The sequence below is a fragment of the Pezoporus wallicus genome, unplaced genomic scaffold (genome assembly GCF_028554395.1).
Source record: "Pezoporus wallicus isolate ANWC-B61680 ecotype Strahan unplaced genomic scaffold, APGP_CSIRO_Pwel_v1 scaffold_2696, whole genome shotgun sequence".
Classification (NCBI taxonomy): domain Eukaryota; kingdom Metazoa; phylum Chordata; class Aves; order Psittaciformes; family Psittacidae; genus Pezoporus; species Pezoporus wallicus.
In genome coordinates, this window is record NW_026637439.1 from 1,094,398 (window position 1) to 1,119,527 (window position 25,130).

The following is a 25,130-nucleotide window of genomic DNA, read 5'->3' on the forward strand; positions in this document are numbered from 1 at the left end:
TGGTAAACAAATGGCTTACCATGAATCTTACTCATTGCCTGAGATGACAGGTACTCAGGATCTTCAGAGCAAGAGTATAACTGTATGTCATTACTGATTGCATGTCTTTACGCTAGCCACAGTGTTAAAAGTTTTTCCTACTTTCCTTTGTATTTTATCAACACCAAATAAACCTACGGAAGAAAATCTCAAAATTAGTCATTTACCAGTATTATATTTTTTTGTTGTGCCTATATTTTAGTCTTAAATTTGGCTTCAGTTCCCTACTTACGTTTGGTATTTTTCATTATCACAACAATCCCAGTTTTAAAAAGTGATCACACATATCTGTAGAAGGGAGATAAATCTACTAAGGGCCACATTAAGTACAAAGCAGGGATGTGGATTCAGAAAGTCCCTGGGTTAAATTAATAGTCAGGAAAAATATTACTTGTCCTTTTCTTATTATCATATCAGATCATCATTATACTGGACACTACTGGAGACTAAATACTTCAGTAAATGAATGCACTTTTATGTTGTTATGAACACATTTATTTTCATTATCTCTGACTAAAACCCAGCACTCTTTCACTGAAGAATTTGTAATTAAAACTTGTTTATTTCTTAAAAATAAATCCTAAGGGCTTTTGTTCTCTGTATTCAGAATAAAGAAATAAATTAGGCATTGAAATGTTTACATTTCTTTAGCCATGTATAATTATCTATGAGCCATTGTCCTTGCCCATGGCAGGGGTGTTGGAACTTGATGATCTTGAGGTCTTTTCCAACCCTAACTATTCTATGATTCTATGATTCTAATTGATTTACTTGTACCTGCAATTTTGTCATAGGATATTGTTTTTACTGTCTATTTTTATGCATGTAAACATTTTCTGGTCTTCTGTTATTTTTCAAAATCTAATACATTGTCCAGATGTAGAGAAATTCCATTTTATTGGTCACCGTTAGTAAAGTCCTTTGAATCAAATGAACCACAAATCACTTGCAAGTTAGCTACAAAACCACACACATTCAAGATCTTTAAAGTGCAAAAACTAAATAAAACCTTCTCTCTCTGATCTTTTTTAAGTGAAGAAAAGAATTTGAAACACATTTGATGCCTTTTGGCTTCAGATAATTGATGTTTCTGATTTCAGGAGTGCACTTGAGAGACAACTATAACCTGACTGTACTATATAAAAGTTAAGATCATAGAATCATAAAATAATGATAATAAACCAAACAGTTTGAATGAGACCTCAGGAAGTCTCTATCCAACCTCATACTGAAAGGAGGTCAGTTACAAGACCAGGCCAGGTTGTTCAAGACTTTCTCCAGCCCCATCTTGAAAATCTCCAAGGACAGAGATTGCACTACTTCCCTGGCCAAGTGTGGAGTTTTGCATTTGTCTCAGTCCTTGTCAAATTTTATGAAGTTCCTGTCCTTCCATCCTCACAGACTCTCTAGGTCCTTCATCACGGAAGCCTTGCTCTTATGTGCATTGTCAGTCCTCCCAGTTTGGTGGGAACTGCAAACTTGATGAGCACGTATTTTGTCACCTACTCCAGCTCATTGATAAAGATATTAAACAAGATGGGCCCCAGGACAGACCCCTGCAACACACCACGTATTTCCAGGCTTTGGGTAGAGTATGAGCCATTAACCACTGCCCTCTGAACGTAACCACCAGTCTTTTGACTATCTGTTTGTCCAGCCATAGGGACCATAACATCTTCAGCTGAATACATGAGTATTATGGGAAACAGTGTTTAAATTCTGTTACAGGGCAGGTAAGTGACACCAGTTGCTCTCCTGTTGTCTAGAAACTCTGGTCATTTTATCATAGAATGTGACCAGATTTAGTCAGACATGACTTATACTTGGCAAATCCATGCTGACTGTTCAAAATCACCTTTTTTCTCCTTTACAGGCCCAGCTCTGAGACACACTGTAATTTTCTGAAGAACCAACGTGTGCCTAGCTGGCCTTTAGATCCTCTGCTTGTGGATTTTTTTGAAGGTGCGTACATATGCCCTTCTCCAAATGTTGGATACCTCCACCGATCTCCAGAGATGTCGCAATCTGTGGCCTTGCAATGCTGCCAGCATTGGATGCAGCCCATCTGGTCCAATGTATCTGCATGAATCACATTCTCCCAGTAATTACCAGTTTGATCCTCAACTACTGCTGGTAGCTCCTTTTCTTTTTGAACCCTGTTCAGGCCTGAGAAAACTTGTCAGTGAAAACTCAGGCAAAGAAGACAGTGAGTACTTCAGCCTTATCAGTGTACACTGCGACTAAATTACCCATCCCATTCAACAACACCCTCACATTCCCCTTGTTCATCCTTTTACCACTAACATGGCAGTAGATGCTCCTCTTGTTGCCTTTAATGTTCCTTACAAGTCTTAACTGTAGCTGAGCTTTGGCTTTCCCACCATCCCCTTTTCATGCCCAGCCAATTTTTCTAAATTGTGCCTTTGTAGCCTTTTTCTGCTTCTACCTTCTTTATACTGTGCTTTTGCTCCAAAACTCATTCACGAGCTCCCTATCTGGCCCAGCTGGCCTCCCAGTGTGTCTGCTTATTTTCCTGAGCTCAGAGTGAACCACCCCTGGATTTGAGGGAGGTTTGCTCTAAGCTTTGCTCGTTTTGTAAGACAGTGATTTTGTTAGCAACAAAATCAATTGCTTGTCGCAAGAAAAAGGATTACGTAACAGAATGATGCGTTAAGTGTTTTCCTAGAAAACACCTTTTAAAAAAGTAACACCACCAAGAGCCTGCTAGCTGAGCGAGTTTTACATGCCTTGTTCGGTCCCTGGGGCTTCACTAAGATTGCAAATTATCTAACCTGCAGAATAGTGGAGCTTTGAGAGACCTTAAAGCCCAAGACATGGCTTTGTTTACACACATGGAATAACCACTGCTTTGATATGGTCAGACAGGTACAAAAATGAGCAGCATTTGCTCAGTTATATGTTCTTATTACTGGCAATAGATAAATGTGCTTTAAAACACACTTTCTGTGCTGTTTTAATAACGTGTGAAATTCAGCCAGATTTATCTCAGACCTCAGAGAAGTGGCAGAAAGTTTTGGCACCAATACTAGCAGGAATATGATCTACATGAAACATGATCCTGAGCTCTAGCAGGACTTAGCAGACTGTGATAGAGAAAATGTGATATAGTACAGCACAGAACTAATTTCATCATTTGTGGCTGCAGGCAACATACTACAAGCATTTCATGTGCTAACTGTATGTGTAATTTCCAACTGTATCTATTACTGTATCACTGTGAGGAAAACACTGGTAAGTGTACAGTACTTAGTATAACAAAGAACTCACAGTCACAGTTTTGATCTTTCTCATCATCTGAAATAGACCTGTCATCAATTTTTTAATCTTCAGATACAGCACCCTGAGATAGATGAAAAAAAGACAGAATACCATGCACTCTACCTAATGATTATCCATTTTAGTCTGTCACATAACTAGGTTTCTTGCTGGGTTAATCACACCAAATTCTGCTGCAGCAGGTGCCACAAGGCAGCCTTCCCAGTTGTGGTGGTGCAGGCATTTTCTCTGCTGCGCTCCAGGTCCCTCCCTATCTTTGAAACAGAGCTCCTCATTCAGTGTTCCACTGTGCATTCAGTAAGAAGTGGGGGCAAAAAATACTGAAGGAGAGGTTTCTTTTACACGGTTATGAGTAATAAACTAGAGCAAGCAAGTAAAACAATAAGAACAAAGGAAACAGTAACAACCCTCATTCATGATTTAGGTTTCTTGTTCCACAGGAGGATTTTTATTATATTTTACACACATATTGTTCTGTATACACGTTGGGTAAATAAAATCAGTCTGTGCCTCTCTAGAGGACTCTTAAGTCAAAGTATTTCTTTGAACATTTCATAGTTTTGATTCAATACAGAAGATGCATTAGCTGACACTATGCATGGTGTTGCTTTGTTTGCTGAACTGCCATCAGCTGTGGTATGAGCGTCTAAAAGAGATGTAATTACTTAATTTTGTTTTCCCTAACTCCTTACAATGTGCTTTCTTTGCTTTGTTTGTTAATAAGCAAGTACAATGAAGTATAAACTTACTTATACATTCAGACAGTGATTTTTTTAATTTCATTTTTTACTGTTGCTCTTTCATAAGGCCCCAAACACATAAAACATCTGCTCTAAGATGAAGGACTTCAAATTCAGACTTCCTCTCCTGGGAGAAGTATGAGAATACAAATCAAATATAATCCCTTTGAATTATCCTCCTTAATTTGTTCATGTAAGGCACTCAGCGACTATAGTTACATTGTATTAACAGAGTAGTTCTAGAGACAGCAAACTGTTGGGTTTTTACTCTTTTGTGTTGCTACACACAGGGATAATATTCTCCCAGTTTCAGCTACGTGCAGCTGGAAATGAATGGATAAAAAAATGTTATTGTGGCAAGTTTTATTTCATTTCATTACACTACCTACTCCAGACACTGACATAGAAAATTACATACATGCGTGTTGTGCACCAGTACGTCCATGTTATTAGCACTATTACAGGAGGTGTCCCCACTGTCATTATGTCCTTTTAGTTCTTGTTCTTACAGTACAAACATTCAGCCTGAAGAAAACCCCACAGTGTACAGCTGTTAGCTTTGCTCCTCCAAGATTTTGTGTAATGCCAGCTGTGACAGGAAAGAAAGCTCTTGTATCTAAGAGAAATCAGTTTCTGCGACAGTGATATTCTCTGAGAACTGGACACTGATAACACTGCTTAATCACCTCTTTTTCAGTATGTTACATATTAAAAAAATAGTAATTACAGATACAATAATGTCAAATTGCACGTTTTTGGTTTATGTATGGCAGTGCAACCATTTCCAGTGATAAAGTCTGCAGTATAAATTCAATCACCTTAGAAACAAAACCCTAAATTTTAAAAAGCCTAAGTTTAAATCCAGTTAACTGCCAAAAATGTGTGATAATACTAATAGTTACCTTCCAGTAATTTGAAAATACAGTCCAATTTTTAATAATGAGAAAAGTGTGCTATGGGTAGCTGAACCAACTCTTCCAAACTCATACAGTTGATCTATAAAGAACTTAGGGCTAAAGTTTGTATCTATAAAATAATCAAGATTGTTAATCTCTGGAAAGCCAGAGAATATAAAGGTAATGAAACGTCCACTATGGTTGGATACACAAACTGCTGTTAATCTGAAATATTAACAAAACATTTCTTACTGCATGCCAAGTAGATCCAGCAGTGAGCTCAGATTTTTCTAGCAGAACAACATCCTTCAAGCCAGCTTTGGCCAAGTGATAGGCTAGACTCACACCAACACAACCACCTCCGATGATCACTGTGTCTGCATTATCTTTCCCTAAGGAAGGAGAAGGGGTTTCTTTCCTGGGGAAAAAAATAAAATTACAGACAGTTACAAGAAGACAACTGCACTTTTGTCCATCTTTCTTGTTTACTGCTCCGATCAATATAACTTGGTGCCTGTTTGGGAGTATAGACACACCTGACCTAAAACCTAAAATGTTCACTGTCTATAATAGTATCATGGAATCATAGAATGGTTTGGGTTGGAAGGAACGTTTAGGCTCATCCAGTTCCTCCCTCCCCCCCCACGCCCCAGGAAGGGACACCTTCCACTAGCCCAGGTTGCTCCAATCCCTGTCCAGCTTGGCCTTAAACACTGCCAGGGATGGGGCAGCCACAGCTTCTCCCGGGCAATCTGTGCCAGTGCCTCACCACCTGCACAGGGAAGAATTTCTTCCTCATGTCTAATCAAAATCCACCTTCTTTCAGTTTATAATCATTCCCCTTGTCTTGTCACTACATGCCCTTGTAAAAAGTCCTATTATCTTCTTTTAAAGTAAATGTTTTTAAATGGTCAGATACATAAACAGTAGTAATACAAAAAACAAAGCAAGTTTGCTTCCACTCACTTAAAATCCTTATTTGTCAAAAATACCCTTATAAATAGATCCTATTTCTCAATAGGAAACTGTACCCCTGAAAAGACAGTGTAAAAACCTGACTTTTCAAAAGTGCTGTAGTATATGAAACACAAAAAGAAAATCTTCAGAAAAGTCTACTTAGTAAGGCACCTTATTAGATTTCTAAAGCAAGTGTCAGCACACAACATCAGTGTATGCGTTCATTCACAATGAAAGAATTTTTACATTTTTGTTCTATATTGACATGTTCTACTTTGCTGAAATCTAAACATTATAGAAACTGGTTTACGTCAACGGCTCACACCAGCTATTACACCGGGTTGCATTTTCACAACCACTTCAAGCCAGCACAAACCAAAACTGCTGCCATAGGCAGCCGTCTCCTCCTCCATCTCACCTCATCCTACTCTCTACTGCCCTATCCACAGAAAGCCAAGAAGCAAGCCAGATCAGAAATTTATCCTATTTTAAAAGAGCTGCGTGGGGTTTTTTTTGTTTTTTTTTGTTTGTTTCTTTTTTGGTGGTTTTTGTTTGTTTGTTTGTTTGTTTGTTTGTTTGTTTTATGTGAGACAAGGTAGAATCTCTTAGTATCACAGCAGTACAGACTGGTATGAAATCACTGTATGTCTCCCTTCAGGACAGTTAATCAATACTCAGTTTTGCCCCTTCCCTCCTTGTACATTTGCTTTCGCAACTTGTCTGGCAAAAGGTTTTCTAATGTGTAACTAGTCTTCCACCCATCCAGCACCCAGAAATCGAAGCCATTAGTTTATGTATTATGAGTGGACATCTTATAATGTGATATTTCATACTATTTCAGAAGGAACATGCACCATGCTTACTATGTGGCAGTGAATGAAAATTAAAGTACATGGGAGCAATGGACACCACAAGTTTTCTGAACTTGGTGAACCACACATGCTCTCTTCTGACATCACACATTAATTTTTGCAAGTTAACAATAAGCTCTTTAACAGCCGGGTGTGAGACACTTTATCACCAGCTCCACTACTGAATTTTGAGAGCCATGGTAATCAAGGTCAAGTGTAGTACTGTTTCTCATGCTTCTTTTATGCATTTTTATGAATTTGAAATTTGCTCACCTGAATTTCATCTCTTTTCAAACCTTTTCTTTCAAACCCAGGAGCCTGGGAAGAATCAGGGGGGTGCCTTCCCTGTGAACTTCACTGTTCACACAGGTAAAACAGGTGATTTTTTGCACATCGACATGGCTTAGAAGGCACCAGGAGGGATGTCTCTGTACCAGACCACTGGCTCACCCCGGGATGGTCTGGTCTGAGGGGAAGTTGCACCTCCTGCCCACGGGGAGAAGCCCGGTGGCCCCCGACCGGGAGTCGTCGGCGCTCCGCAGGCAGGCACACCGAGCCCGTTCCCCGCCCTTCCCTCACAGCCCCGTCGAGCAGCGCCATCCTGGGGGTCGCGCCTTGAGCCACGGCCGCTAGCGGCAACCCCCCCCCGCCCACCAGGTACAGCCCAGCCCGGCTCGGCTTTGCCCGGCCCGGCCCGTGGGACTGAACTCACCGCCCCTGGGCGCCCGCTCCGCTGCTGAGGGGCCGCAGGGCAGCCGCGGCGAGGGGGTCGGGCCAACCGCCGCGGCGAGGGGGCCGCAGCAGCCGCAGGGCTCCCCGCAGCACGGCGCTCATCGCGCGCACAGCCACCCGCAGTAGGGATGAAGAGCGCTGGCTCGGCGCCCCTCCCGTCCCGTTCGTGCCGCCGAGGTCAGCCCCGCGGAGAAGGATGCCGGACCGGCCCCTGGCTGAGGGCAGCCGCGGGAGCAACCGGGCACCTCCTGACCCCAAGCCAGGCAGAACGGGGACGCGCGAGGCAGCCCCGGGCTGTGCCGGCCCCCCTCGGGGTCAGGGGCCGGGCCGGGCCGGGCCGGGCGGGGTGTTGCCCGCAGCGCTGCCCACCGCGGCCCGCCTCCTCCCGGGCTATAAAAGCATGGCCGGAGAGTTCGGGGTATTCTGAGCTTAGTGACGAGCCGGTCGAGCAGACTCGGGCAGCCAGCGTCCCTGGGCGAGGAAGATGCTGCCGACCGGGAAGACCACGAAACAGGGCAAAAGGGTAATTCTCGCTCCTCTCCCTACTCCCCGTGGGTCCGTCCCGCTCCGCCGCCTGCCGCGGGTGCACCGGCGGGAGACGGGAGAGGTGTCCCCGGCGATGCTGCTGGGCGCGGTGGGAGGCTCTGGGCCTGTTCCTGGCACCACTGCACCAGGCCGCCAACCCAGCCCCGTAGGCTCTCCGGGGGTCTGCGCGGAGGATGGCTGGCCTGAGAAGCTGCTTCCGAACGGGCACAGCCACTAGCTGTGCTTGTTAACCTCCCAGTAGGGTACTGGGTATTTCTGCAGGTAAGGCCAAATTGGGAAAACCTAAAGAAAAGCCATAACTGCACCTGTTCACCATGGAGCCATCAAAGATGTTTGGACCCCATTATGAGCTCGATAGATTAGGTTGAATTTAATGCTGTAACACCTCATGGAATTTTTATTTCTCTGAACACATAGACTAGAGTCACCAAAGTTCAAAACTATTTTGCATAATATTGTTTGATATGTAAATTGAGTAGTGCTTGCAACACATTAAGATGGTATTTTAAACATTAACCATCACTGGATGGGATTTCTGCCTCCAGCATCCTTCCAACTCTGCTCTTCTCTTGATTTATGTAACTGAATACCAACAGTGGTTGTAGTATGAGCACAGTATCCAACATATGCATGCCTTTTGCACCCTTGTTTAGTTGAAGAAATAAGCCAGTATAAAAAGTTATCTAGGCATCAGCCATTATGGCCATTAAGGTAAACATATGAACAATGTCTAAATCAAACCCTCTGATGTATTCCAGTACTGCTACTCTGTACTGCTGCTTGGGAAAGTCAGTGGAATCACGTATTCTGTCTTCCATTCAGAAGGACACTCGTAACATTAATAGCATACTTCTTACACAGAACTGGTTTTACTCGTTTTTATGTGTAGCATGTAAGTCTAGAGTAAGAGAACACAAGGATATGGGAAGAAGTGTATGGCAGCAAAAGTAAAGCAGTGAAAGGATGACTCAAAAAAGTCTTGGTTAGCTTTTCAGGGGTACTAATTCTTGCTATTTAATACCAGGTCTGTGTACTACCAGATCACCTGTTATTAAAATTTGGATCTGCATTACACATGAGCTCACAGCTCTAGGTCTTTGGGGCAGAACAAAACAATCCTGATGCTAAATTTACACTAGCTATATGCTGGTTGAGCCAGTGGTATTTTACCTAGTATAGATAAAGTAAAAAAGGTGTGAAGAGATGATATCAGACCTGTAATAAAGTTTGCAAAAGAGTTATTTCTATTTTAAGCCAATCTGAAACAACAAAGTAAGATTCTGTTAAGTACGTTGTGCTTTGTAGTTGTCACCTGCTCTTAGATGCCCCAACACCAGGTTTAATATATCACAGTATATTACATATTAAGATGCTATGGTGTATTTGATCATGGCTTATGTTGCTTCTGTGTGTCAAAAGTGAAGATTATTTTGTTTAAAAAAGCTAGAACTGTGAAGGAAAACTTATGTTAAATCCTGGAAGTGACTTGTTAAAAGAAAAAATCTGTTGGTTGTAGTGTATGTGAATATATACCTGTATATGATGTCAACATGTATCTATTACTCATTGTTCAGTTAACAAGCAATGACTTGAGGCTGCTTATACGCTAAAGGTTTGGTTTTATTTCTTCTGCACTCATCTGTATATTATTCTGAAGCAGGCTCTGTCTATAAAAGATTCCTTGGCAGGCAGAGGGAGCAGGGACTCAACCAGTGATCCCTTGAGTGCCCTTCTCTGGCACAATTTGAGGCATTGTTACAACTGCAGATTAGTTAATTGAAAACACAATCTTTACAAAGCCTCTGACATCTACATTTAGATCAGAATTCCCTAACATACAGGCATGACTGGTAAACATATTGAGAATTGCTGAGTTTTGGAGATTGAGTATTGCCAGTTGAGTTTTGCCTTGCTCCTGCAGGGCATACAGAATCATAGAATAGTTTGGGTTGGAAGGGGCCTTCAAAGGTCTTAAGGTAAAAGAAAAGATAAAAGAAAGGTAAAAGCTTTCACACTTTATTGAAGTTATAAAGTTAATCAGGTCAGTATTTTATCATGTCCACAATGTGCAATGGAATGTGCTGCAGAGATTTGCAAGCTGGCACTTGTCCAAGCTCATCTGCACAGCAGCACTGTGTATAGAAGTCCTGCCACCTTGCTGCCATTTCAGTGCCTGAGCCAAAAATGCCAACCCTCTCAGCCAGGCTATGTAGCCTCCAAGTAGCCTTAACACCGCTCTGTTTGGTACTGGAACTGGCAGAGTTGATACAGCTCTTCCACTTCTGGAAAAGCATACTCATGCCACCTAAAGGCATGAGATGCTGTCAGTGTTTGTTTTTCCTAGATGTAAGGTAACTGAATTACTGCAGGAGAAATTATCAAGAAAGATAATCTACTAAAGGTTGGAGGCTGATTATTAAAATCCCCTTCCTCTCAGTACTAAAACCACACTCAACTCTACGTCCACAAAGCTTCTATTTTCCTACTCTTTCAAGTATCATTGACTGAAATGCTACTGTGCCACCAAGAAAAGATAACTATGGAGGAAAATTTCAGTCTTGCCTTTAATTAATCCCTTTCCTGTACCCACTACCTTTGTTGATGTAATAGGTCTGAATTCATCCACTTTTTAAAGTAAATAGGACTAATTTCTCCAATTGTATTACAACCATAATTCTATTTAGTGTAATAGTAAGGTACTTTTCAGAAGATTTGTACAAGCCAATGAAGCAATGGAAACAGTATAAAAAATAGTATGTATTAGGTGCAACCACTATATGTTGTTCTCATTTTTTTTTAATTTTACAAAAAAAGCCTCATACTCCCTTGCATTAGCAAATTCAAGGCAGAAGCAAGGTTAATCACAGGGGCTGTAAGGTCTGTAATTTGGCATCTTAGAACATTTCAGGCCTGTGCAAAATAAGCAGGATTTTCTTTCATTTCTTAAGTCTAGGTAAGCAAACCCAGGCCAGTAAAAAGTCTGTCAGACAATGGAGGCCAGCATTTTGAGATGTTTTATTTGGTAAGCAAATGTGACATGCTTAACTTTTCTATGATACCTGTTGTGCCATTTTGTGTCACAACCTACTTGTGCTGAGGCTAAGGAGCTAATTTGCTAAGGAGCTAATTTGCTAAGGAGCAAATTTGCTAAGGAGCAAATTAGCTGATGAAAAGGTCAGTGATACTAGAGTTTCATTTTAAGTAGTAGTTTATTTCATGTAGTTTACAGGGGAATCTGAGATGGTATTTTACTTTCACAGGCATGGAATTAGACAATTTGCTTTAATTCTGGGGACTGTATCTCTGGAATAGGATAAAACTGACTAATAAAAAATCATACATAATATATATGAACATATTAAAACAGACCATCTATCACTCTTTAAAGAGAATTTCAAGATGGAAATTTATTGCTTTTATTATTATGGCTAAGATGGTTTTGGTATCCCACAAATACTTGTCCGCTTTGCAAATGCAGGAAATGGCAAAAAAGACAAATGAAGCCCATAGAATTGAAGAACTGTAATTGTTAACCTGCCATCCTGCTTTCTTTAGGGTATTCTAGAGCGCTTAGATGCTGGAGAAATTGTGATTGGAGATGGAGGATTTGTCTTTGCTCTTGAAAAGAGGGGATACGTAAAAGCTGGGCCTTGGACTCCTGAAGCAACTGTAGAGCACCCAGAAGCAGGTCAGTTTTACTTGGAAATGGTAATCCTGTAGTGAATGTAAATATGGTTGACTAAATAATAAATATATAGGAAGATATAGTAGGTTTTTAAATAGAAGTGTTACTTGACACTGTTAGAATTGCACTGTTAAGAACAGCCTAAGACTATGTAGACCAAATGTTCATCTTGGAGTCATAGAAAGGCTTGGTTCGAAGAGACACTGAAGATCATCTAGTTCTACCCCTACTGCCATGGACAAGGGCACCTTCTACTACACCAGGTTGATCAAAGCCCCATCCAACCTGGCCTTAAACACTTCCAAGGATCTTACCCCTTTTTCTTGCTCAAATGCTGGCCCAAAGCACTTGGTTGGATAAGAAAGAGTACAAGAAGTGCAAACATGTAGTGGTACCTCTCCAGAATGCTCTCCCAGTCTTCAATAATTTGCAATGCAGTGACTTTTTGACCTAGATACTGTATCTTTGTATTTAACACCATTCAATGATTTCTGTCTCTTGAATTTGTCTAGTCTGTCCTTCAGCTGATATACAGCTTATCATTTAAAGTATCTTGTGAAAAAGAATTCTCCTGTTAACTGCTTTGTTGTGTTCTAGTCATTCTAGGACTTCTATGTTGTTACAAATTAATATAGTTTATTAATGCTTTCAGGAAAATAGCAGTTTTTAATAAACAATGGAATGGGAGTATTTAATGTATCTGGCTCCATTGTGAAACGGGGAATGATAAACTTCAGAATAACCTAAGAATTGCAATAAGAATTTAATGGAGTAACTCTCTTAAAGTGGTCAGAATCAAAAGGAGAAATCATTCCATGCCTTCCAGCATAAAGATTACAGTGTTTAGCATAAGTAATGCAAAAGGAGATGCTACTATCTATTTATGCAGGCTTCATTAGAAGAAAGCATTTGCCCTAGTAGTATGATGTGCAGTTAATTCCACAAGCAAATTCAGAATACCCTGGAGAACAAAAAAATTCTTTGTTCTAAGTGTTTGCCCCTTCAGATCAGTGGCTTCTCTATTCAGGGGGAGAAGGAAGAGGAGGAAAAGGAGGGGAGTGATTTTTAGCCCTCACTATTACACTGCTTTTTACACCTTAACTATTTATTCACCATAATCCTTCTCGGCCTTCATGTGTCACTTTGTGTAGCATGCCTAACTTAGGATCATGGACAGCCTTAGATAATGCAGACCTCCAGCACAGGTTTACAGAGTGACCTAATTTGCTGACTCTCATCTCCCCCTGAAATACCACATCACCTCTCTTGTTTTTCACCAACTCTACCTTTGTTTGCCCCTACAAATTCCATTTTACAAATCACAGCACTTATTCCATGCTTTTTATTTCTCTTTACTTACTTATTTTGCACATCAAGAGCCCTTGATGCTTTCCACATGTCTTTTTGGGAAGCACAGATTTCAGTTTACGGGGAATGCAAGACATGGCCTTACATAGAGACAGTTGCAGATGGTTTGAATTGGCTAAATTGGCACACAGATTTGCTTTGAATGACTGATTAGTAGTCATAGGTTAGAATCCAACCTTCTAAGAATTGCTACTGATTTCCTAGAACATAATTGCTCATGTTTGTAAGATAGTTACTTATTTTTTATAAGCCCCTCAGACTATTTATAAATACACCCTTCACTGGAAATGTGTTCATTTCTATTCATGAAGTGTGCAGCCTCCTGCGTTTTGCTCCTGTGTGCTAAAGAGTCATGTTACTTTGAAAACAGGTGTAAAGAACAGAAGGAGCAACTGGGTAGGTCAGTGGGTGTAAAATCCATACCACAACCAGTCTTTTGTCCTTTGTAAGGAAGAAAGGAAGGAGAAGAAGGGAGGTTCTGAGAATGCAGCAAAGAATGAAGAGTAGAGGGAGTGAGTTCAAGGCCATTGCATGTATTACAAGAGAGAAATTTTCAAGACTGACAAGTTTAGAAATGAGATCTAAATATTTCTTCTGAGCCTGATCAGATGTTGCTTTGTAGTGACCAATATGCATAGGCACATATGAAATTAAACCCTGGTAGTTCAGGCTGATTCCAGGGACTTTTTGAACTGTAGCTAAGCAATAACCAATGTTCCTGGGTAGGTCTTTGTGACTGCTGGGAAAAGCAGCATTGCGTTAAACCACAGTGTTGTGATTTAACAAGACTGAAATTAGAAATGAGGTACTGTACCAGTAGAGAAAAGCAAGGGACACTACACTGTTCTTTCAATGAAAGCACACTTGCTTGCATGTATGCAGATTGACTGTAGCAACAAAAACTGCTGTTCGAGCTTCTCTGGCATAGAAGGCTGTATTTGTTTCAGCTGAGGGGAGTAATTTTATTCTTATGACACATTCACACATTTCCCTAATGACTCAGATTGTCTCATTGTAGACAATGAGATATAATAACCCAGGACTTCAGGAAAGCTTTCCTAAACATTTGCCACAGAAACTGCAATGTTCTCATGTCTGTGTATGGTATCTAGGGAATAATTTTTTCCTGTTCTTGCTATTTTAAATCTGCTCTACATGACCATTAGTGTGTTAGAAATCATTATAATTATTGTTCTTCAGGTGTATATATATAAAATCAATTGACATTTCCTGTTCCATTCCTGCTGTGGCAATTCCAATGTACTGTTTACAGTGATGAAGGCACAACTACCATTACAAAGCCTGCTCCCAAAGGCCAAATGTAGGAAATCTGTCCATTAAAAGTAATGCCAACCTATCTTTTAAAAGAAGCATTGGCTCTGTAGTAAAATCATCATGTTCAGACTTATGAGAAGAATTAAGTTTCTGTTGCGATTCACTTTTCTGGACCAAGAAATCAGCTTTTAATTAAGGGTTTATTTAGCAAAACAGCTTTGGTTTTGCCTGACTAGACTCAGCTAGAGTTTTGTAGAGGGACAAAAACAGAAAACACAAAATGGAGAAGGTAATGGAACACTGTATTCTTTTATATAAATACCATCTTCCCCTGTATTTGTTGCCACAATACTTTTTTCTGTTTTCTTCTTCATAGTCTAGAGGCTAAGAAAATAAGGCTTTTTCATTTTATGATCTTTTTGTCTTCTATTCCTTGTTATGCTTACATGTTCTTTTGTCAGATGTCTGCTTTCCCTTCCTACATCAGTATGCAGTTCTTTCAAATGAAGTTGGGAGAGCTGAAGGACTGCAGAAAGTAAAAGACAGGCAAGGTGTCATGCAAAACTGAATCTACTGATAAACTAAATAGAAATCTTCAGTCATTCTTACTGGAGAAAAACTATGAGGAAAGTTTTCTACCTAATCTTCTGAAAGGGAGAAGAAAGAAATTTTACACAGACTGGAGTACTGCTTCTACTATCTCATGATGGCTCTTCTAGTAAACACTTCTTCACAGTAACATTACTTCAATAAACATTTAATTTTGGGATAGCAACAGTAATAACTGTAGCAAACATCTCTTCTTTGTCTCTTAATTCTTTGCAGTTCGTCAGCTTCACCGTGAATTCCTCAGAGCTGGATCCAGTGTTCTACAGACATTCACCTTTTATGCCAGTGAGGACAAACTAGAGAACAGGGGCAATTATGTAGCTGAGAAAATAAGTGTGAGTAAAACTCTGTTTTGATGGAGGTACGAAATAAATAGATTAATTTCAAAAGGCTTAGCAGAGACATTATCAAGTGTATGACTGTTTGTCATAACAGTTTTGAAGACCAAAGTATTAGCTGATGAAATTTCAGAGTGTGGCATAGCAAGAAAGACAAAGAAAAAAAAAGGGAAAAAAAAGAAAGAAAAGGGCAAGGATGAAGAGAGGAAAGAAGATGTCGACACCGTATTTTTTCCATCTGAGGAGATTAGTTTGCTGGAGTTTTTATGCGAATTGTATAGGGAGGATTAAATGCACAGAGAGCACAGTGAAAGAAACAAATGCTTTAACATCCAGAGAAACAAAAACCAACTTTAAAATGCTGAAGAATCCTTGACAATGAGTGGCTAATGAGAATGGAATATTTTTTTAGAACCCCATCTTCAGTAAAGTAACAACTTAAAAATCCAAGGTATACACAGTGGTCAGTATCCCCCTTCTTACATGTAAGGGTAATCTGTTACAGCAACACAAGTACCATGCTTGTGTTTTCTTACCACCTACACAAAGGAGTTGTATGATGTTGGGTGTGTTCAATACATGAAGGCCCCAGCTCCTCTGGGACTTCTGGCACAAGCATTTCTAGATAGTTCCTTTGAGACTAGAAAACTTGCCATTGAGTATGTTCTCTGATCCTTCCCCCTTTGGTCCTATTGTCTATTTCAACTTTTGCAAAACAGAGGAGATTCTCCAGGGATCAGGGAAGACAGAATATCTTTGAAGATATCCCAAGCCAGAAATCTAAATAATCTGGACAAGAGGGAAACACTTGAGGCTTAATTAAGAGGTCAGACCAAAATGTCTTATGACCAAATGTATTTGAAATGCTGCACCTTCACATTCAATAGATACATCGAAATATCTGAATGGTTGTCCTAGAAACTAGAAACACAGTGCCTCTGAAACAAGCCATGCTGCAACTCTTGCTGCCATGCAAAATTGTAAGGGCTGTGAAAGCACCTGATACAGGGAATGCATTGCAGCAAAGCTTTAAAGATTGATTAACTGCTAGTTCTAGAAGCAGGTTCCTCAAGGCTTTAACTAGCTTATGAATCCATCTCCCAGGGTTCTCAAATGTGTACGTGAGCACAAATGAAAATGGAAGACAGTCTGTCAGCAATCTCTTAAATTTTGTAAATTCTCAAAATACTAAATACATTATAAAAAAAGACAAATCAATTGAAATTACTACGCATTGTTTTCCACCCATAAAGTGTCAGAATAAAATCATACACTTAAGTGTAACTAACTGATAAGAGGCAAAGAAAATTCCACTTCACACTAAATATTTGCTTTTTATAGACTATTCATAGAAGATGCATTAAGGGTAATATGTTTTTGTAGTATTTGATAATATGATGATCTACAAGTCGCAAAATATTTGTTTCCTAGTGTTTGCTGTTTGTTTTTTTTGAAAGATGCTGATCTTTCTGATCAATGTCATTAAGAATCCATTTAAATTATAGAAGAATATGAAGAAATCATTATGGATTTTGACTCTTTTTGTATTTTCTGTGCTCCGAAGTTACACAGATATCTCTGACGAGGTAAAACTGATATAATCTATATTCATACAGTGCCAGAAAGTTAATGAAGCTGCTTGTGACATTGCAAGAGAAGTGGCTAATGAAGGTGATGCTTTAGTGGCTGGAGGAGTCAGTCAAACACCATCATACTTAAACTGCAAGGATAAAGCAGAGGTTAAAGCAGTCTTTCGAAAGCAACTAGATATCTTTATGAAGAAGAACGTGGACTTCCTAATTGCAGAGGTAAATCTGTAAAAAAAGTACATGCCTTCAATAGTCACAGTGTTACTACAATATGTCTAGTCTGCTTTAGGATTACAATTATTTATTGCTTCCTCCTTTAAAATCTTATGTTATGCTTTTATTCCAATAGCATTAGGTATTTTTCTAAATGCACAATAGCATCTGCAAGCATCCTAGAATAGGAACCCTCAGACCTGAATTTCTACCTCAGTCAAATCAAATTCTGTACTGGTATGAATAGGATAGATTAATGTGATCTTGACTAGTTCCTATTTCCTCCTATACTGTAACCAACCTAAGGCAACTTTTCTGTATGAAAAGAGTTCTTGGGGGATTAATACCTGATTAACCTCCTGTATGGGAGGTTAACAAGAGTATAACCAGGAAACAAGAGTATAACTATTTTTTATTTAGTTTTACTTACTGACTTTAAAATCCTTTTTCAACTGTAGTTAGTGAATTCAGTTGAATTCAGGAAAGAATCAGGTTGTATTCTTGTGAATTCGGGGTCTGGATTAATGTATTTATGCTTCATCTCAGAAGCAGTAGTAGTAGAAACAGGAGTAGTCTACTTTTGATTTCTTTCAGTATTTTGAACATGTTGAAGAGGCTGTCTGGGCAGTTGAAGTTCTAAAAGAATCTGGAAAGCCAGTTGCAGCTACAATGTGCATTGGTCCAGAAGGAGACATGCATGGAATGCCACCTGGACAATGCGCTGTCCAACTGGTAAAGGCTGGTAAGAACTTGTTTCAAGATGCCCTTTAAAAGTATGGAACAAAGTAAAGTCCTTAAGTATTGAGATAAATAAATGTATGTGTATCTCAGGTAGCTTCCCAATTATATCTAATGAAGTTTGGAACATGTAGGAAAGTCTTTATGTGTACTTTACTATAGGAGACTTGTAAAAAAATAAGAAACAAATGAGAATGCAGCTGTGAAATCCCTGTTAACCAGGCTGGTACTTGAACCAACAGCCGTTGCCTGGTGATACTGAATAGAGCAAAATCCTTCACCTACTCAAATCTGGTTACAAAGCCAAATGCAAGTTATGGAAACATAAGCAGAATCCAAAGCCACCTTTGATTCTCTACTCATGTTTCTAGAAATGCATGGAGCACAGTTCAAACCCATGATGAAAGAATAAGAGGATGAAAAAATTTTACCTTTTTGCCCATCAAAGGCTGTATTTTCTGCAGAACAAGGGGAAGGGCAGAAGAAATCTATCAAGGGCATGATGAATGATGGTGCAGGGGTTATTATGTCTATTCTGAACTATTCTTTCCCTTTGGAGTTAGAACTGAAATCCAAAGGCAAAACCTGTGTTAGGAACCTGCTAGCTATTTGCATATGTGTCTGTACATAACCAGTCTCCACTGATAAGAAAAGTAATGAGGGTGGGAAATATGTTTCATCATCATCAGGAAGGTAAAGAGAAGTGCAACTGAGATGTAAATGGAACAATCAACCCCAGGAGAGTTGAGGCTTGCTCTAGCCCAACTGCCTTGTTTTCATAACGCTGGTGTATGTTGGTGTAATGCTGCTGTAAAGATGGAGTGCTCTGCTTCTGGAGTGCTGTGGCTACGAACCTCCACCTCCCACTTCCTGGGGAAATGTGACTTGAAGCTATTTTCCTCTCCTAGGTGCTTCTATTGTTGGAGTCAACTGCCATTTTGATCCAGATACTTCCCTGGAAACCGTAAAACTGATGAAAGAGGGCCTGCAGGCAGCTAAACTGAAAGCCCACCTGATGTCCCAACCACTTGCTTTCCATACACCTGATTGTGGAAAGCAGGGTTTTATTGATCTTCCAGAATTTCCCTTTGGTAAGACAAGGGTATCTTTTGTTTTGTTTGTCTGCTTTAATTTGTTTGTTTTAATTGTCTGTGCCTGCTCTCTCCCCCTGCTCCCTCCCCACCAGCTTTTAGTACTGCTGAAACTGCAGGGTGTCCTTCTATACAATAAGATGAGTCCAAATTATCCTGTCTGGCATTTTCTACACCCTAAACTCCATTAGAAAATGCCGCTCTTCTTTGTGCTATTGAATTATGTTGAGGAAAGCTAGGAACAGTCCAAAGAAATGAACAAGCGCAAATACACTAAGAAAACTCCAGTGTTTGGGTTGTGACATCTATCCCACCAGCCCTATAATGTTTACCTGTGTAGGGATTTAATGTACAATGCATATGTAGAACTGGATATAGGTGCATGATTATTGCATTTGTAATGGTTCAGTCATGCAAGTGTAACTGTCTAATGTAAGTGAAATGAATAGAAACCAGAAAAGGGAATATATTCTTTGATGTTGCTAACAAATGGGTTAGCAGTTTGGAGATGGATTCAACACATGTATGCTCAGGAATAACTGTACAAAGACTGAAAGATTCAGATGCTTTATGTGTATATAAAGCTTGTGTATTTAGGGTTATTTCCCCCTGTGAGGTAGAACATCACATCTCTTTGACATGAGAGGACAAAATCAGCCTAAACATTTCAAAATTGATTAAAAAAATGCTTGAATTTTCAGTTATGATACCCACTTCTTTTCAAGATCAGACTACAAAATAAGGCATTGAAACATTTGAAATTTGAATTTGTAGCAAAAAGAAAAAATAAGGTGATTTTCAGGAAGGTTTTTTTTTTTAATTCTCTCTTTACAAAGTGAAGGAAAGAAGCAAGAGCTTGAGGCATTCATTAAATGATAATAACATGTCTGAGTTCTGAAAATATTCTGGGATGTTTGAAAGTGTTAGGAGCTCATTTATCCTAGTCATTCCTTCATGTAACTCCTGATTGCAAGCAAAACAAGTATAGAACAGATGCAGTAAGTAATCAAGTGAATTGAAGCATTCACTCTTTGTGTTGTTATGGTTCTTAGATTCTATTTTATAAGCAATCTGTATGAGATTTCAGCTTTTAGAAACTGCATGAGTCAGTTGGAGAAGGCTGTGTGTGAATGCTTTCCATACCCAGAAGGAGTAACTGATCACTTGATGCCAGACTTTCAGTTTGGTAAATCATTATTAAACTGACCCAGTTAAGTCTGGGTTTTGTGGAAGGCAACGTGCACAAATAGGTTTTTAGATATTTTACGTATACATAACCTCCGTATAGGCCAACAAGATCTGTCTTTAAGGAAGCGTTGGTTATGCTGTATTGGCAAACTCCAGCATCTAGAAGCCAGCAGTATTTAATTATCTGTAGAACTTTTTCCCGTGTTCTGTGTTTTCCCTTCTGTGTTACTGAGAGGCTACCAGTTAAGCAAGGACAGTGTTTTAGAAAGAAAAGTCCCAGACATTCAAAGCATACTCAAGTATTTTAAGAGTAAATATATAGAGGGGCTAAACCTCGGAGCATGTTACAAGGTTCTCAGCAAAAAAAAAATTATGTAAATTTCAATCTCTCTTTACTATAAATATTACCATGAACTGTTAAGCTATAGATGTTTAATTCTGAATAAAGCGAAGAAATGCATTAACAGGCATGGAAAATAGAATGTTAGTCAATTTTGGGAAGGGGAAAATCCCACAAAGTGTAATCTATATGGCAGCTTCTTTTCATAAAACACTGCTTGTTTTCAGTCAAAATCTCTCAACCACCTATGTGGCCAGTTCTCATGGCGGGGTCTGTCCCTGTTTCTTCAGAGAGATTAGCTTGCTGCTGTCCTTACGCTCTTGAAGCACAAGGACTGATTCATATAATCATAGAATGGTTTGGGTTGAAAGAGACCTTAAAGATCATCTCAACTTGCCTAATAGTTCCCCAGTTCCTTGTTTCCCTTTTTAAAAATGGCTGCACTGTTTCCCCTTTTCCAGGCACTGGGAACCTCACCAGACTGCTACGACTTTACAAATACAATAGATAGTGGCTTAGCCGCTTCTTCCGCCAGCTCCCTCAGGACCTGATTTCTTCAGGTTCTATGGACTGTGTCCGGGTGTGTGATGAAGAAGTGTGTACTGTTCCCATGAAGTTTAATTGCCTATAACCAAGTTGTCTGTCTTATAAATTGAGTGCAAGATGTTGCCTCCTTACTGTTGATCATTTTGTATCAATTTTGCATTACCTTTTTAATGATATATGAGAGACAATGAAATGATGAATTGTGCTTCTGATGCTTTTTCTCATGTCTACAGGACTGTACACAAGCTTACTTATTATACAGCTTTCATCTGTTTTTCCTTCTGATATTACATAATCTACTTTTCTTTTGTCCTGTCATTCCCTCTGAGACCAATAACTTTATGCTTAAGAACATTTCATTATTTTCTTCTGCTTTTTATTTTCTGAACCTGTTTCTTAACTACCTATTTGACTTAGAGTATACTTGCTTTTTATCACCTTCTTGCATGTTAAGCATTTTTGGGAAAGGACATAGGGAGAAGAATCCTACCTTTCTGCTGTGCTGCTGGAGCCTTGCTACCTCGCCACAGCTCCTTTGCCCAGCGGAGGGCTCAGTGCACAGACATCATGATGCACTTGCCTGATAACCATGCTGGTTCATCATCTGCAGATGTGCATAAAGAAGTGGGAGAATTTTCATTCCTTTACTCCTGTATTTCTAGTCCTTAAAGTTTTTTTTTCTTTCTTTCCAGTTCTGCCCTGCTTGTGCCTCTTCCCTTTGATGTATGTTTTAACTTGTTCTTTTCATTTTTTCTTCCTTTCTTTCCACAAGTCCTCTCAGCTCTGTTATCAAATCCCTCTGCTTACCACAACCTGCAACAGGGAGAAGGGTTCAAAATAAAGGTCATATCCTCACTTATCTACACACAGAACTTTCCACAAGGAAAAAACTGGTTTTAGGCAGCAATCTGCTTACAGCTGGAATTATAACTAAGCAAAGGATGGACTACGAAATAGCTACAAATCCCAGCTGTCAGTGAAACAACTGGCTGCTACTAGCTGATCATGGAAAAAAGTCTATTAAATATTCCTGAGGAATAACAAGCAGGCTTATTGCTGTTGCAGGTAGGCTGATACCTTCTGCTTTCACAGATTAGAGTACTGCAATCATATTTCCTAGATATTGATCATTTATTAGGAACTCTTTGGAAACGTGGATGTAACTTCGAAAGTACTCCAATGCTCCAGCTAAGAACTCTGGCACAAAGGCAAGTATATGAATTACAGCCTGGGTTTCTTAGTATCAGAAGATAGTAGGTGCTGTTTTGCAAGGTGAAAAAAGCTTACAAGCATAGCCCAGCAGAGCACAGCAGAATCTGAAAGCTAGACTTCTGAAAGTTTGCATCATTAATTCTAGCTCACACAGTTCAAATGTGTATATCTACATCTACAACCAGTTTTGCAAACAATGTGCAAGTCTTCCAACAACATGACTTCTTATGAAAAATTGTGCTGAAATGGAACATGGTGGAAACTTACGATATGAATGTCTTTGCAGCTTTGGAGCCAAGAATTGTAAGCAGATGGGATGTTCAAAATTATGCAAGAAAGGCCTATGATTTAGGAATTCGTTATATTGGAGGTTGCTGTGGATTTGAGCCATATCACATCCGAGCAATAGCTGAGGAGCTGGCTCCTGAAAGAGGATTTTTTCCAGAAGCTTCTGAGAAACATGGTAGCTGGGGCAATAGCCTGAGCATGCATACCAAACCCTGGGTCAGAGCAAGGTATGTATGTCTGACCTGGAGAGCACACCAACATACTCCTCGCAAAAGCTTGTATGGGTCCATGCAGCAGACTGGCTTAACTGATTTGTAGTCTAAATATTACTATAAAAATTCAATGTGTTAACAATTTTGAAGAATTAAATCTGACTGGGGATGAGGGAAAGGGGTGAAGGGGCAGTTAGAGAGGTGCAGAAATTCTCATCTGTCTTTAAACTGAAGATCTGATCTGAATTAATGTGGAAGTAATTAATGACATTTAAGATTGAAAACCGTAAAACAGATCTTAATGGTGAGTTTCTTACAATCTTTCTTTCATGAAAAGATGCTTTTTAAGTACGTAGCATTTCATTGCATGTTTTCATTCATACTTCCTTATCTAAATAGAGAAACATGTCAGTCTGTGCAAGTTAGATGACCCTCTGCAATGGTCATTTAAGACATATTTCCTTTACTATTGTAAGGTGCTGGAAAGAAAACCACCCTGATTTTCCTTTTTCTTTCTTTAGGGCAAGAAAAGAATACTGGGAGAATCTGAAGCCTGCTTCAGGCAGACCATATTGTCCTTCAATGTCAAAGCCAGACGGCTGGGGAGTGACCAAAGGATCCAGGGAGCTAATGCAACAGAAAGAAGCAACAAGTGAACAACAGCTGAAGGAGCTCTTCCAGAAACAGAAGTTCTAATCCACTGCATTCTCTGTTAGTTAGGTGCCATTAATTGGGTAGACACAGAAATATGTGAAAAGTAATAATTGGCTTAACCCACCTGTGAAAAGAGAAAAAGCCTTCTATAAATACAGCTGTCAATGGACTTCCACTCCTGAGTCTGTGTTCAGTTTAGGGTTATGTAGGAGCTTCCTGAGACCTCAAGGTTTGTTGAGGACTACTTCAGGGACACACAAGCTGACAGACACACAGTTATCTGCAGTTGCTTTCTTGATTTCAAAAGAATAAAAGTAAAATGGAAAAGACATCTTACCTTGGAATAAAAATATAATAAGATCTTGCAGGAGTTTCTTATATGGAGGTGAAAGGTTCAGAGAACTTTTAAGAAAAAAAGTCATTCACCTGTCATTTTTCTTTCTTGAGTTACTTAGATTTACTTATCTGGAGACTAAAAGGCTTAAAAAATTATTCTGAAATTAAATAAAGTTAATATGATGGAAGAGTATTGTATTATCTTCATACCTTAAATCACAAGAGCTCAAATGGAATAACATACCTTTAGCAAACAACTGATTTTCAAATTGATCCAGTTGATTTCTGGATATTTAATTGGAAACACTAATTTATCTCAAAGTGTCACTTAAAATGGAGTTTCTTACAATATAACTCCTGTTAATAAGAGAATGTTTCATGATTTATTTTTTTAAAGCTGACTTATTGACTCTAGAATCTTAGCTCTAAGAAGATATAAAATGGATCAATTCACACAAATTAAGAATACCTGTGGACATTTGTACACTTGTACACTGCACTTGTTGAGAAGGGTTTTCTTAGGAAGAATATCACTACACCTGGAAACTATGAAGGCCAAATCTCCATAGCTTATTTTTGTGAAATATCATACAACTTAGAATTCTCTCTAAAATATCATTCCCAACTATTCTACATTAAAGCTACTACCTTTATGAAAATATTATTCTCAAACCTAGCTTTTGTTGGACTATATTTTATGTATTAGCTTATTTCATTATTACTATCCATGTTGATATTCTGCAGTATTTAAAAATGTAACATTTAAATGGGAAATTTCAGGTATCCTTTTCAGACTGTTACTGGGAGACAGATTCTAGAAAAAAGCCATCTGCCTTCCCCAAGCTTATAACAGATTGAAATAGTTGCGAGCTGGAAGTTTTGCCTGAGAGCCAAAAGTAGACAAATCAAGACAGCAGATAGTTTAAAAAGTAGATTTGGAAAGCATAAATGTAAGTATATATGCACTACATTGAAGTCATTTCCTTCCTAAAGCCTTCTGGATATTTCCCCTGCAGAAAGTAGGGTAATGCAAAATCTGCATAACAAAAACGCCAGATCTTTAATCATCACCAAAATGCATGCAATGTTAAAGACATACGCATGATAAAGTGTCTTAAAATACAAGCTACAATTGATAAAGAAGTGTTTTGAACAACCATTACCAGTTTAGGGACTTCTGTGGCAAAGGATGCAGCTCGACCATCATACTCTATACAAGCAGCTAGAGTGATCTTTTTGAAACTACCCAAACATGCAGAAATTGTACCAGAGTGCTTGAGTTCAGAAGACAACACTGGTTGTTGTCAATGGTATTTAAGGTGATCAAACATGATTTTAAGCATTTATTTTTAGATAGACAGTTTAAAAAGGATGAATTTTAATAGACACT

At 39.2% G+C, this 25,130-nt stretch overlaps 2 protein-coding genes across 3 annotated transcripts in view; one reads left to right on the plus strand and one right to left on the minus strand.

Annotated features, from left to right (window-relative positions):
• DMGDH (dimethylglycine dehydrogenase) overlaps positions 1 to 7,728 on the minus strand; it is a 43,084-nt gene extending 35,356 nt beyond the window's left edge. Inside the window, exons 1-2 of the mRNA XM_057405450.1 lie at positions 7,493 to 7,728; positions 5,225 to 5,390 (exon numbers count right to left, since the gene is read on the minus strand). Of these exons, the coding sequence (XP_057261433.1) occupies positions 5,225 to 5,390; positions 7,493 to 7,614 (288 nt within the window). The 5' untranslated portion in view covers positions 7,615 to 7,728. The remainder of the gene's footprint in view (positions 1 to 5,224; positions 5,391 to 7,492) is intronic.
• Positions 7,729 to 7,928: 200 nt separating this feature from the next.
• LOC130597164 (betaine--homocysteine S-methyltransferase 1) lies at positions 7,929 to 23,754 on the plus strand. Of its 2 annotated transcripts, XM_057405452.1 has the most exons (9): positions 7,951 to 8,035; positions 8,476 to 8,558; positions 11,614 to 11,746; positions 15,212 to 15,330; positions 16,950 to 17,141; positions 17,730 to 17,877; positions 18,782 to 18,964; positions 22,537 to 22,765; positions 23,272 to 23,754. In XM_057405452.1, exons 2-9 carry the CDS (start codon positions 8,556 to 8,558, stop codon positions 23,444 to 23,446), a joined length of 1,182 nt encoding a protein of 393 aa, XP_057261435.1. In that variant the 5' UTR covers positions 7,951 to 8,035; positions 8,476 to 8,555; the 3' UTR covers positions 23,447 to 23,754. The 2 variants fall into 2 exon arrangements, with proteins under 2 accessions (XP_057261434.1, XP_057261435.1); XM_057405451.1 differs by lacking the exon at positions 8,476 to 8,558 and having other exon boundaries at positions 7,929 to 8,035.
• The last annotated feature ends 1,376 nt before the right edge of the window (positions 23,755 to 25,130 follow it).

Coding starts and splice junctions, on each gene's coding strand:
- LOC130597164 (XM_057405451.1), top strand. CDS start 7,997: ATGCTGCCGACCGGGAAGACCACGAAACAGGGCAAAAGG. Junction 18,965..22,536: donor TCTTCCAGAATTTCCCTTTG/GTAAGACAAGGG, acceptor ATGTCTTTGCAG/CTTTGGAGCCAAGAATTGTA. Junction 22,766..23,271: donor AAACCCTGGGTCAGAGCAAG/GTATGTATGTCT, acceptor TTCTTTCTTTAG/GGCAAGAAAAGAATACTGGG.